Source organism: Apium graveolens, chromosome 7, assembly GCF_009905375.1.
Source record: "Apium graveolens cultivar Ventura chromosome 7, ASM990537v1, whole genome shotgun sequence".
Taxonomy (NCBI): domain Eukaryota; kingdom Viridiplantae; phylum Streptophyta; class Magnoliopsida; order Apiales; family Apiaceae; genus Apium; species Apium graveolens.
The window spans coordinates 152,838,442-152,852,559 of NC_133653.1; the positions used below are offsets into that span (position 1 = coordinate 152,838,442).

At 37.2% G+C, this 14,118-nt stretch overlaps 3 protein-coding genes across 3 annotated transcripts; all 3 read left to right on the plus strand.

Moving 5' to 3' along the window:
- The first annotated feature begins 9,523 nt into the window (after positions 1-9,523).
- On the plus strand, positions 9,524-11,193 carry LOC141674128 (uncharacterized). Its single transcript, XM_074480852.1, has 3 exons — positions 9,524-9,944; positions 10,041-10,517; positions 10,790-11,193. Exons 1-3 carry the CDS (start codon positions 9,524-9,526, stop codon positions 11,191-11,193), a joined length of 1,302 nt encoding a protein of 433 aa, XP_074336953.1.
- A 789-nt stretch (positions 11,194-11,982) lies between these two features.
- LOC141674129 (putative mitochondrial protein AtMg00310) lies at positions 11,983-12,366 on the plus strand. The gene has a single exon (XM_074480854.1). The coding sequence runs from the start codon at positions 11,983-11,985 to the stop codon at positions 12,364-12,366; it is 384 nt and encodes a 127-aa protein (XP_074336955.1).
- A 296-nt stretch (positions 12,367-12,662) lies between these two features.
- LOC141674130 (uncharacterized) lies at positions 12,663-13,460 on the plus strand. The gene has a single exon (XM_074480855.1). It carries the CDS (start codon positions 12,663-12,665, stop codon positions 13,458-13,460), a length of 798 nt encoding a protein of 265 aa, XP_074336956.1.
- The last annotated feature ends 658 nt before the right edge of the window (positions 13,461-14,118 follow it).

The following is a 14,118-nucleotide window of genomic DNA, read 5'->3' on the forward strand; positions in this document are numbered from 1 at the left end:
ACTTTAATCAGTTTATTATAATCTCTTGCTCCGTGCCTACCTTGGCCTTTCACCAGCGGGTGGTCTCTCTCTTGGGAGGGTAAGTGACAAAAACAGTCCTTTTGAGATTCGTCAATCATTTAGAATCTCAAATGATTCCTATATTTCCTTTAGCCAGGCTCTTGCCTCGGCTGGTTCAGCTTGTTCCTTGGAACTCTAAGGGCTTAGCGACTTAAAGGCCCTGAAAGAATTTCTCACCGCATTGTTTCCTCAAGGTGGTGGTTGGGGATAGTAGTCTAAGTTCTTTTTAGACAGGTCCATGAATTTCCGTATAGGAGTACCGTCTCGGGTCTCCTTTCCTTACTCGACTTTCTATTTCCTTAGTATGAAATGTTTCATCCTTCTCCCATACTTGGGGTTATCTTATACGTTAAAATCCTCATTTTCCACTCCATTATGTCATGGGTTCCTTCTATCTTGATGGCGACCTCCCTGACTATCACGTTCAGGGTTTGCTCTAAATCTTATTCCTCAAACTATGGCTCTCATCTAAGTTCTCATCCTTACGCTCTTGAACTTTGGGAACCCAAGTTCTATAGGAATACCTCATTATTCCCTTATCATCTTTCTCGATATTAATCTTTTATCTAATTGTTGGCTCTCTGCCTTCATTCATCACTTTTTCTGGAACAATATGTTCTCTTCCAATAATTCGGGCTGTATTGCAATCTCAAACAGCTTTTCGGTACCGGCTCCGGTTACCTTCACTTCTATTTCCATTTTCTCAAAATCTCTTATAAACTCTCCAAAAGACATTATCATCTTGAGTCTCTCCTTTTTACTAAGGGCATCAGCCACCATATTGGCTTTCCCCGAATGATAAAGAATCTCCCAATCATTATTCTTGATTAGCTCTAATTGCCTCCTCTGGCATATGTTGAGCTCTTTCTACGTAAAAAGGTACTAGAGCTCCTATGGTTTGTGTAAATCTTGCACTTCTCTCCATACAAGTAGTGCCTCCAATCTTTAGGGAAAAACTATTGCCACGAGCCCAAGCTCATGGGTGGGGATATCGAATTTTTATATTACCTTAATTGTCTTGACATGTACGTGATTACCTTACCGTGCTGCATAAGCACGCACCCTAAGCCCTTGTGCGAAGCGTCACTACACTTCACAAAATCTCCTTTTCCATCCGGCAATGCCAGCATAGGGAACGTCACCAACCTTTGCTTTGGTTCTTAAAAGTTGTTCTCGCATTTCTCTGTCCATTCGAACTTCTCAGTCTTACGAGTAAGCCGCGTTAAAGGGGCTACTATCTTTACAACTTGAACGAACCTCCGGTAGTGACCGGCCAATCCTACCTCTGGTAGTCGACCAAACCATGGTCATCAATTCATCAGTGGTCCTTTATCCAATCCTATCAGGATCCTCCATGGGATCCTCCTCAACAACTATCCCTTCTAGGACAACATCCTCAACCGCTAAATCCTCAATATCAACATCATCCGGTCCTGCATTAGGACACTCTATCAGATCCACAATCCGATCTCCAATTAGTAATAAAATATCATCGCGATGTTGCTCCTCAACCTCGGGGTTCGGAGTCCCGCTACCATATACGATAACGAACTACGCTCCTATCACGATATTTATAAGGGTTCCCATAATGGTTTTAACTGTCAGTACTACGTTAGGTAGCCCGACTATGAACTTGGCAAGAGTTCTTATTATCTTAGTGAACTTATTATCTTAACGTCCCATCATCTCTGAGGTTTATAACGCTTAGCTCTGATACCATTTCTGTAACACCCCCAGATCCGGGGTCGGGGATCCGGGTTGTCACGGTCTTTCTTTCCACAATATCACTTCACTTAATTAATAATAAATAACCTCATGCTGTGACCCCATACTAACACACACCACAACCCGTTATAGTCTTTAATCTATGTTTCAAAGTAAGGCGAGGGAAAAAGTTTCGTTCGCGAAACGCCGTTACTTGAAACGGTCGTTTCTCCTAAACCGTGCATCGGAATCGAACGAACTACATATCAAAACGAAGCTCGTAACATGAGCTATCTAAACATGGCAGTGGTCATAATCTAGCAGGGGGTTCTCGGGTCATAATGCTATGCACAAAAACAGTCCAAAGAAAATCGGACGTTACGACGGCTATGTTTACGCGATTTCCCAATTTTAAACCATACAAAACCAACCACAAACCAACCTCAATCCAACATACAACCAACATCCATCCTTATCACATCATAACAACCCCAACCAATTCAATTTAATCATTCATACTTATACCTAAACTTAACTTTAATCATACTTAAGTTCCTTTAAATCAAAACCACAACAATTACCATTCCATTTCACTACCATTCCAAATCCCAAACTCTAAATCATAACAACAAACTACAATATCAACCCACTAATCAAAATCATCTTATAATATATAGGAATCTAGGGTTTGGAGATGGTATACCTTCCTTGAAGATTTTAATCCATGAAAGATCCTTGGAATGTCCATGGAAGCCTTAATATATGCTTAAGCTACCTTGACCTTGCAAATAAAATCAAGAATCACAAATTTGTTCTTGAAAGTTACTATTCACCCTAAACTAAAATGATTTGTTTGAGATAGAAAACCTTTGATTCAAGCACTCAAACTACTTGCTCTTCTTAGTTATGAAATATAGGATCCAAAGAAACAAACCTTATAATTTTCCATGGAGTATAGCTTGTGTTTTGAATTTCTAATTCACCATTTTGGTGAAAAATTTGAAATGAAGAAGATGAAAAGGGGGGAGAGAGAAGCTTGCTTTGTTTTCTTGATCTTTGTGCATAAAAAGCTTGGTTGATATCCTTTTGTTTTGTTAATTACCTTTTAACCATGGTAAAATTTGTGTGGCTTAAAATCAACCAACAATACCTTCCCTTTGGTCATGCTTATGTCATCCTCCTATGTCATCTTCCCACACTTGTCATCTTCTTGTTGGTGTGGTGACATCATCATCACTAACCTCTTTGATTAGCTCTTAATTACTTGGCTAATGACCGCTGATCTGTTATACGGTTCACTTAACTTTCGTTCTCGTTTATCGTTTGAGGGATCATACCCGGGATCTTATTACTTGGGTTCCCTTAACCTTTCTCAATACATTATATTCCTTTTATGATCCTCTCTTATAATCCTTGAATTTAAATCCTTTTAATCATGTTACCTTATACTCAATTCTTTCCGTATCTAGTGGATTTTCGGGAAAAATCAAAGTGTTCGGAATTGGATTCTGACGATCTTTACATACACTTATATACCATATAGAGTACTAATAAAATCTCAGAATATCCATAACAGAACCCCTACATAGTGTGGCATGAAAAGTTTTCTCATTCAGAAAAAACACTATTCATAAGGGTTTCAAAAATTTCCAAAAATTGGGGTTATTACAAATTAAAAGTCCATAATAATACGATTTGAAAGACTCAATTTCCACTTACAAAATATTAAATACCTCGTACTTTTATTAAAATGATTTCCAAAGATCACATTCCCTCAACTATACTTTATCGTTCGATTAAGAAATATTTACTAACTATTCATTTATTATGGGAGAATTATTCTCCAACGTCTATTTATTTCAAACTCGATAAAATATTAAAGATTATTATATTACGTAAACATAAATTAGTTGAGGAATATTATTTAAATATTCTTTTCAAGTAAACTCATTCGAGGTTTAATTATTTACCGATTAATATTTAATTATTTATTATTTATTAAAGGATTTATCTATGATTTAAAAATCATAGAACCTGATTTACAATACTTTCTGATTTTCAGAAAATCATTCGAATAATTTCGGATCGTCGAAAATATCATCTCGACTTATTTAAATATTTGAATATAGTTTCAAAAGAAACCCCCCTATTTAATTATTTGTTGACAACGGTCAATTCACATCCTTAGTACTTCCTCTGAAAAATTCGGAAGTACGTATACATATACATATATACACTAATAAATCAAGTTGTTTCTATCAACAAGCAAAATGCTTGGGGGAACTTCGATGCGGTTCGAGTTCTCGAGATATGATAGGATTTCCTAAAGGACAAAGGAGGGGTAGGATCCAAGTACTTCGTGTATTAGATGGACTACTGGTACCGTAGGAGATGGTACTTTACGTACCTATGGACTTGCGAAGTGTGTGTATACCCAAAATGAGGACACATAGCCCGTATGCGGCAAGGGTGATAACCTGGATACGAAGGTGTCGTCCTCCTACTAGTAGAAAAGGTTACTTTTATCATAGTACGACTGATCATCGTATGCGGTGGCTCCAATGAGTGTCCTATTCTTCCAATTGGAATTGTGATGCAATACCGTAACCCGAGCCTAGGTGCTGGGTTTACTTTTAAGGTATTCGCAGGATAATAAAATCCATTAAAGGATTGTTTTCATAAGAAGGTGTGTATCACCAAGGAAAACTATGCTCGAATAAAATGTAATTATCTTATAAGATGGTTTACGTAAGTTTACCATGACAGTCATTTTTATATTGTACATTATTATGCTGGGCATTATAGCTCACACTTATTTTCTTAAATTGACACAACACAACAGTGAATCAAGATGCCTATCATGAGAACCACAGCCAGGAAACGGGTAGGAAATGGCCAGTTGTTCCATAGGTTGTTTGGTGTTGTACCGCAGGTAGTCCGAATAAGCTGGATTGGTTTTCAGTTGTTTTTAGTTCGGCTTATTTATAAGTATGACTTATGTAAGGTAATAAATAAGAAACGTATATTTGGCCGACGGACTAGCCTTACTTAAAGGTTATTCCCCGGTAAGACTTAATTACTTTTGGGTTGTAATAATTATCACTTTGTGGTTTGATTTACTCTAGTTATGAATGGTTCGTTTCCAAGACAATAACCTATAAGTGTGTGTGTGTATGTTAAGTGTGGGGTCGTAAGGTGTGAGTATTTATATATTGTGGCGAGAGGTATGTGGTTTGTAGTGGTTTAGATGGCGTGGCCTCCGAGATCCCTTGTCCCAGATTTTGGGGCGCCACACTAACCATAGGAATGAAAGGTCCATTCTTGAGGATCTGAATGTAGAGTGGATTGGCCATCTTGATGAACAGCATCATTTTCTTTTTCCAAAGAGTGTAGTTAGCTTTGTCAAAGGTAGGAATTTTGATGCTACTAATTTTCTGTGTATTCATTCTTCCAAGATCTAAAATTTGTTTACTTTCAAATTTTGCTCTGATACCACTTGTTAGGAAATGAATAACACGGAGAGGGGGTGAATGTGTTTTACTGTTTTTGAGCTTTTCTTGAATGTTTATGGTTGAACAAAGTAAATTAATTGTTGTAGTGAAATGTGTTCTTACAGAAAAATAAAGAACACAGATCTTCAAAACTCACTTAATTTTATATTAAAATTAAGACTGTTTTGCTACAAAAATTTTAGGCTCTTTGTTGATAAAGATCTTAGCTTTCCCTGGAGAGTGTTACAAGAAATTTGATCTAAATTGTTACTCCTGACTAAAGACCAGTATTAACTTTATAACTCAGTTAACTGCTGGTTTACACAGTGTGTAATAAGACATGCTATTAACTTTTCTAAACTGTCACTTATCATTTCTATTTATAGAAAAGTAGATCTTCCATTTCTGGCTTAGGATATCATTAGCATCCCGTGTTCACTTTAATCTTCCTTTGTCCCTTAATCTTTATCATTGATCTTGCATATTCTTCAAGCTGCTTTTGTAGACTTGTCAATCCAACTGTTGGATTGTTTGTTGATTGATTATCTTGGATATTGAACTGATCTGTAACTTTATACTTTGAGATTGTACATCGAGATCTCCAGTTTAGATTTATAGAACACTTGACATCTCGATAAGTATATTGGCTTATCGAGATCTCTAGTACTCTATATTCAGTTTGGCTTGTAGAGGTCTTCAGTTCTCTATAAGAGAATTTTGGCTTGTCGAGATCTCTAGTCTTCACATCTTCCCTTTGACTTATCGATAACTCTTAGTTCTCTAGTGGCTTCTTGACTTTTCGATTTCTCAGAGTTCTCTAGTCAAATTAACTTGTCGAAATCTCAGAGTCCTCTAGTGAATTTTAACTTGGCGATATCTCTGAGTTCTCTAGTGAATTTTAACTTATCAATATCTCTGAGTTCTCTAGTGGAACTTGACTTATCAATAACTCAGAGTTCTATAATGAATGTAGACTTGTCGATAACTTTGAGTTCTCTAGTGAAGAAATGACTTGTCGATATCTCCAATCTTCATGTCTTCAATTTGGCTTGTCGATATCTCACTGAGTTCTCTAGTAGCTTTCCTGACTTCTCGATAAGCCATTCTGGAGTTCTCGAATGACTTCTCTATAACATTAAATCTGTGACTTGTAGAAATCTTGACTTAGAGTATTTTTCCCCAAATATATTTATTCAACTCCAAGCTTCTTCGAAATTCTTCCGAGGCATGATCTTCTTGATCTTCTTCCAGATAGAATCCTTAGGCTTGATACTATTTCAGGAAAAAGACTCTAGTCTGCTCCTTTGCATTTTTACAGACTTTAAGTGTTACAAGTACAAAATACAGATTAAGATAACAACACAACTTACTTAGGGTTGACAAAATGTCTTAGTCTTCAAAAAGTACAGGCATGTCTTTTACAACAAAAACCCAGAACACGGCGAGAACTACGGCGGTGAGAGAGGCCGGAAATCGCCTTGCGGTGGCAAAGAGGGAGAGAAAATATTGTAGAAGAAAAAAAGTAAGGAGAGAATTTTGATAGATTTTTGTAGAGTGTGAGAAATGAACTCACACTCCACTCCTTTTATAGCCGAGTAGAGGGAACTCAACCGACAGTGGGCCTAAAAGAAATGGGTCTGTCAAGTCACCAAGGGCGGGAAGCCCAGGCATTTTGAATTTTGAAGATTCAAATCTAGAACGTTCTACTATACTTAAGATAATTCTAAAACATTCTTTACTAAAAAATCAAAAACATAAGTTTACTTACCCCGGGTTTATGAAAAAACCATGGGGTATAAATTGAGGTACCCAACCACGCCTCAGGGACATCATTCCTAGGCATTGTTGATAAGATGTCTCCTTGGCGTGGGTTACCCATGCCTAGGAAGTATTGAGGCTTGAAAGTCGAACTATGTCTAGGAGACATGATTTCTAGGCGTGGTTCATAAGGCGTCTCCTAGGCGGGGGTGACCCACGCCTAGGATATATTGAGGGTATGAAGATATATACCACGCCTAGGAGACATGATTCCTAGGCGTGGTACAATGCATACTTCCTAGGCGGGAGTAACCCTTACCCCCGCCTAGGAATATGGAAGGGTTGAAACTCAACCACACCTAGGAGACATGATTCTTAGGCGTGGTACAATGAATGCTTCCTAGGCGGGGGTAACCCACGCCTAGGATTTTGACAGGGATGGAACCCAACCACGCCTAAGAGACATAGTTCCTAGGCGTGGTACAAAACTTGTCTCCTAGACGGGGGTTACCCATGCCTAGGAAGTATGGAAGGAATGGAGCCTAACCACGCCTAGGAGACACAATTCCTAGGTGTGGTACAGAACCTGTCTCCTAGGCGGGGGTGACCCACGCCTAGGAAGTATGGGGGGATCCAACAACGCCTAGAAGACAATATTCCTGGGCGTTGTTGGTAACATGTCTCCTAGGTGGGGGTGACCCACTCCTAGAATGCATAGCACCATGAGAGCCCATTTTCTGATAATTTAATTAATCAGAAAATGGACTAAAATCAGAAAAATTGCTAAAAATTCCCAAAAAATAAGGAAAAATAAGCAAAAAATCAGGAAAATTAGAAAATAATTTTCAAAAAATATTTTTAATAAAATATTCTTGAAAAATTAAAGAAAAGGTACCTGTGAGTATCAAAAAATTCATGTAAATTAGGAAAAAAGCCCAGAAATTAAGGAAAAATTCCTGTAAATTGGGGGAAAATCTCAGAAATTAAGGGAAAATTCCTGATAAATATCAAAAAAATCCTAAAAAAAGGAATAAGGTAAGAAAAGTAATAGGGAGGTTTTAAAACAACCCTAAAGCCATGTAAAAGGCGAATTATTATAGATATGTAAGTCGCTTCACACTTTACGCAAAAACGATACCCTGTAAGGGAACAAATGAACTTAACTTCTGCGAAATCTTTTACAGTTTCCCAGAAGTTGGGGGGCAAATGATATGGGCCTAAAATTAGCCTAGAAATATAATTAATGTTGAATTAATTAGACCTGATATGGTCCAATAACGAAGCCCAATTAACGAGGCTCGAAGCCCTAATTATTTATTAATTTTGTAATTAATAAATAGGGAAGATTAACAGCTCGTTAAATGAGTCCAAACAGTGATATAAATATATAAAAGATAGCCTTGAGGGCACCTACACCCACAAGGAGTCTGATTCCTTGATTCTAGGACTTCAAAGTCTATCCAAAGTCTGAGACTTGTTCAACAAGTCTCCTAACCCTAGTCCAATTCAAGGACTCCCAACATCTATATAAGGGGTCTCACTCCTCCTCTCAGAACTACGGTTTTGGCTTGATTCTCTAATACACAGAGATACGTAGGCATCTCGTAAAGGCAGAATTAAGCTACGAACACGAGAGCAGCCATTAAAGGCTTTGAGCTCTCAAACCTTAGTAATAAATACAGTAGTTAATACACCCTATATTTTTATCCATAACACTTATTAACCCCATTTTCTTCACAATTCTTATCATAACAATTTGTCCATCTAATTATTTTTTCAAATCTTCCCTTCAACTCCCATTTAATTCCTTTAATTACATCAATTCCATTCCATTCACCCCAACCAAACACAATCTTAGGGTTATGAATATCAATAACTAATTTATTGAACTTGCTCTAACAATATTTTTTTATATTAAATTTAAGGATCAAGTTAGAACATGCTCTGAAAACTACATAATACACATTTAACCCATAGGTTATTTATCTCCTCCCTCTCCCGCCCCACCTAAGCAACACAATCTCATGGGAGAAATCATAATTACGTGATAAAATTGAAAATTACAGGGATATCTTCATCCTAATTCTCATCCCTTTTAGCATTGTAAGGATATCATAATCCTAATTCTCCTCCCTCTCCCGCCCCACCTAAGCAACACAATCTCATGGGAGAAATCCATAATTACGTGATAAAATTGAAAATTGCAGGGATATCTTCATCCTAATTCTCATCCCTTTTAGCATTGTAAGGATATCATAATCCTAATTCTCATCCCTTTTAGCTATTAAAACATCTCTGGTGGGGTGTTAAATCAAACGTACCAGTACTTTAAAATTATCAAAATTATTAGATACAAATGTGCAGCAGCCCCGCCTAGCATTATGACGGCCCTCAGCTGGAACTGCTAGGGTTTAGGGCTTCCCTGGAAGATTCAGTTCCTTAAAAATGTTGTTCAACAACATAAGCCTTCATTTGTATTTCTTTGTGAAACATTATGTGGGAAAGTAAGGATGGAAAAGATTCAGAGGGAATTAAATTATGAAGGGATGGTGGTAGTGAAGGCTCAAGGAAGAAGCGGTGGGATGGCGCTGCTCTGGAAACAAGAAAATCAAACTACTCTTTTGAGTTTCTCGAATTACCATATAGATATTAAAACTAAGAGTTTTAGAGTGGGTAGATGGAGATTTACGGGATTCTACGGAGAACCCAATAGGAGAAAGACGTGGGATCTGCTTAGAAATTTTTCTCGAGATAGTAACCTACCATGGTGTGTCATAGGAGATTTGAATAACATAGTTTCTCAGAGTGACAAGAGAGGGGGAGCCCCTTATCCTACTTGGTTAGTAGAAGGATTCAACGAGACGTTGGTTGACTCGGGGTTGGTCGATATGCATATTATTGTGCACCAATTTACTTGGGAAAGGAGCAGAGGTACTACAAATTGGATAGAAACACGACTAGATCGGGTGCTCACGAATGAAAGGTGGAATAACTTATTCTAGAAATCAAAACTTTACAACTTGGAAGGAAGCCCATCTGATCACAGCCCCATATACTTGGACACTAGAAGCAACTTTAGTGAGTCGAAATCAGAAAGAAAATTTAAATTCAAAAATGCATGGCTAGCTGAGCCCATGTGTTTCCAATTAGTGAAAGATAGTTGGAAGGTTTACGCTTCTGATAATGTTCGAGATAAAGTGTTGCGTTGTAGCCACAGCCTGGCATCTTGGGATAGTGAAGTGAAAGGGAACTTTAGTGGTCGTATTAAAAAGTGTAAAGCAGAGCTTAAAAATCTGAGAAACAAAACAGATGCAGAGTCCTTAGAGAAGTTTAAAGAAGCAAAACAAAAATTATTTCTCATTTTAGATCAAAACGAGATGTTTTGGCGTCAACGTTCGAAGCAACTTTGGCTTCAAGCTGGGGATAAAAACACCCGATATTTCCACGCTGCTGCAAGTGAGAGAAGGAGATCCAATGCTATTCAAAAACTTCAAAACACAGAAGGTGAGTGGTTTGAATGGAATAGTGGATTAGGTGAACTAATAGCCAACTATTTCGAACGATTGTTCTCTGTTACATAAGCAAATTGGGAGGAGGTTGTAGATAAAGTCCCGACTACTATAACAGCGGCTCAAAAGGAAGATTTAATGAGGGAAGTATTTGTAGAGGAAGTTAAGTTTGCTTTGTTCCAAATGCTTCCGGACAAAGCTCCTGGTCCGGATTGCATGACTCCGGGTTTTTTCAGAAACACTGGTCTATAGTTGGTTTTGATATAGTGTTAATGGTCAAGAAATTATTTGCTGAAGGAATCATGTTGGATGGGTTAAATGAAACAAATTTGGTGCTAATATCAAAGAAGAAGAACCCAAGCATGGTTAGTGATCTCAGGCCAATCTCACTTTGTAATGTGCTAATTAAAATTATAACAAAAGTGATGGAAAACCGCTTGAAAGTGTTGTTAGATGTGGTGGTTTCGGAAACGCAAAGCGCATTCACTCCGGGAAGGTTAATCTCGGATAATATATTAGTATCCTACGAGGTGATGCATTATCTAAAGAACAGGACATATGGTAAAGAGGGCTTCATGGCTATAAAGCTTGATATGAGTAAGGCCTATGATAGGCTAGAATGGGTTTTTATGAAAGATGTGCTTTTGAGAATGGGCTTCTGTGAGCACTAGATAAAGCTGGTTATGACTTGTATAACTACGGTCTCGTATAATATAGTGCACGGAAATCATACTTTGGGTCCTATTAACCCGACTCGCGGGATTAGACAAGGCGATCCTTTGTCCCCGTACTTGTTCATATTATGTGATGAGGGCCTATCGGTGATGCTGAAATATTATGAATCAAAACAGTGGATCTATGGTATTAGAGTTTATCGTCAAGCCCCACCTATTTCATATATGTTATTTGCGGATGATAGTTATCTTTATTACAAGGCATCCACAACATAGGCAAATCGAGTTTTGGAACTGTTGAGAATTTTTGAAGGAGTTTCTGGCCAAAAGGTTAGTTTGGAGAAATCTTCGGTGTTTTTTAGCTCTAATGTGATCCCATACAACCGTGTCAATATTTTCCAGGTATTGCTTATGAGTGAAGCAGACATGCATAGTAAGTACATGGGTTTACCTAATTTGTTGGGGCAAAAAAAGTCAGTTTTGTTGGGTTTTCTCAAAAAGAAATTAGAGAATAAAATTAGGACATGGGAGAGAAAACCAGTTTCGAAGCCGGGGAAAGAAATTTTAATCAAACTGGTGGGTCAATCACTCCCGACATACGCGATGAGTGTTTTTTTGCTACCAATGGGGTTGACTAAAAGTATTGAATAAATGTTAGTCAAGTACTGGTGGAATTCTACTTAAAAGGGAAAGAAGAAGATTCATTGAGCTAGTTGGGAGAAGTTGTGCAAGCACAAGTCAATTGGGGGATTAGACTTTAAAGATTTTAAAAGGTTCAATTTAGTCATGCTGGGTAAACAAGGGTGGAGGTTTATGACTAATCCAGATAGCTTGGTGTCCGGAGTATATAAGGTAAAATATTTTAGAGACGGGAATTATCTGAACGCAAAACTGGGGGCGAGTCCGAGATTTACCTGGAGGAGCCTGTGGGAAGCTAGGGAAGTAGTTAGTGCGGGGGTGTGTTGGAGAATTGGGTCTGAAGAATCAGTAGAAATTTCAGGTCAACCATGGCTCACTGATATGGATAATCCATATGTCACAACGGTGTCCGACTCATTCCAGAATAATAAAGTGAAAGCTCTAATGCGTATTGATAATAAGGTCTGGGATCACGAGGTCATCACGGATTTGTTTAATCTTAGAGATCAAAAGTGCATATTGGGACTCTAATCTGCGAACATGATAGTATAGACACCATTGTTTGGCAACATGATTTTAATGGATCTTATACGGTTAAAAGTGCGTACGGGTTAATTCAGCGAAGGAATGGTAGCTATATTTCTGAGGAGAGGTCGAAAGTGTTAATGTAACTTTGGAAAATCAAGGCTCCTCCTCGAGCTCTCAATTTAGTCTGGAGGGCTTTATCAGGATGCTTACCAACTTTGTTGCAATTATATCAGAAACGAGTCGAGATAGATACTAAATGTTCGGTCTGCCTAGGAGAGGAAGAATCGATTTTCCATAGCATGGTATCTTGTCCATTCGCAGTGAGTTGCTGGAATAAGTCTTTTCCAGGAAGTCAATCGATCCATACACAGGTGCTCGAGGTCTGGTTGGAGAAGATGTTTGGAAAATATAGTGATAATAAATATGCAGACATTGTGACCTTGTGTTGGGCGCTATGGAGGGCCAGAAACGATGTAGTGTGGGAGAAGAAATACTCGAGAGTAAATAGAGTCATAGCTTCAGCAAAACAGTACCTTTTACGATGGAAGTGTGCCCCGGTTACTTGTTCTAGTGTTTTATTCAGGTTTGTTGTTGAGGAGGACGGAGCTATTACGTGGGTAAGGCCGACAAGGAACTCAATAAAGGTAACAGTTGATGCTACTCTATTTGCAGAAAGAAGGGAATATGGTCTGGGAATAGTGGCTCGGGATGCAGATGGGTTGTTGGTGGAAGCAAAAATAAAGTGCTATTCAGGAACGGTGACAGTTGAGTATGTTGAAGCGTTAGGAATCAAAGAAGCATTGTCCTGGATTAAAAACAAAGGCTGGCAGGAGGTGAAGTTAGAGTCGGATTGTTTAGCAGTTGTGCAAGCAATTCGATGTACTGTGGAGATGCAGTCAAGCTTTGGCCAGGTGGTGGCTGATTGTCGTCGTGAGCTTCGGGATTCAAACAGTATTTCTCTGTTATTTATTAAACGATCTGCTAATGTGGTCACTCATTGTTTTGCAAGAGCGTCACATAGATACCCTGATCGTACTTTTGATTGGAGTGATATTCCTATTGAATTTCAAGATTGTATTCAGATGGAGTCTATTTAAATAAAACTCTAACTTTTGTCAAAAAAAAATGCACTTTATACCCCAACTTTGATTAAAAAATTATGTATCAAAAATTTGGAAAAATCAGGTTGCATACCTTAATTTATATTTTATGCACCCCTTTTCATAATTTTATTAAATTAAACAAGAATAAAATCGGAAATTTAATAAAAATATTAAGTAAATTGAATTTTATATCTTTAAAATAATATTAAAAATTGAATTTTGATTCAAAATTGTAAGTTTTTAATTTTTAAATGATAATAGTAATTTTAGTTTTGATTTTCATATTATATTATTAATGCTAATATTTTGTAATTCTACAAAGAATAATTTTAACAATTAGTTTTGATTATATAATTAAATTTAATTAATTAGAGTAATAAAATTTTGTAATTGATATTATAAAAATTAAAATCGAATGTAAAATTAATAGTGCTATTTGAAAATTAAAATTTTATTATTTTATAGTTGATATAAAAAACTATACAATTTTTAATATCATTTGAAGAAGATAAATTTTAATTGGATTAAGTATATTGTAGAATTTTCGGTTTTACCTTTTCAAATTCAACAAAATTGTAGAAAATGGTGCATAGTGAATCCCAAAATTGAAATATAGGGGTCAAAATGAATTTTCCAAATTTCTGTACAAATT

Bases quoted from the DNA above. Each gene is read 5' to 3' on its own strand.
- LOC141674130 (XM_074480855.1), top strand. From the start codon at position 12,663: ATGGTATCTTGTCCATTCGCAGTGAGTTGCTGGAATAAGTCTTTTCCA.
- LOC141674129 (XM_074480854.1), top strand. From the start codon at position 11,983: ATGCTGGGTAAACAAGGGTGGAGGTTTATGACTAATCCAGATAGCTTG.
- LOC141674128 (XM_074480852.1), top strand. From the start codon at position 9,524: ATGGAAAAGATTCAGAGGGAATTAAATTATGAAGGGATGGTGGTAGTG. The intron at 9,945-10,040 runs GTACTACAAATT...ACAACTTGGAAG, and splicing joins TACTTGGGAAAGGAGCAGAG to GAAGCCCATCTGATCACAGC. The intron at 10,518-10,789 runs GTGAGTGGTTTG...GTTTTGATATAG, and splicing joins AAAACTTCAAAACACAGAAG to TGTTAATGGTCAAGAAATTA.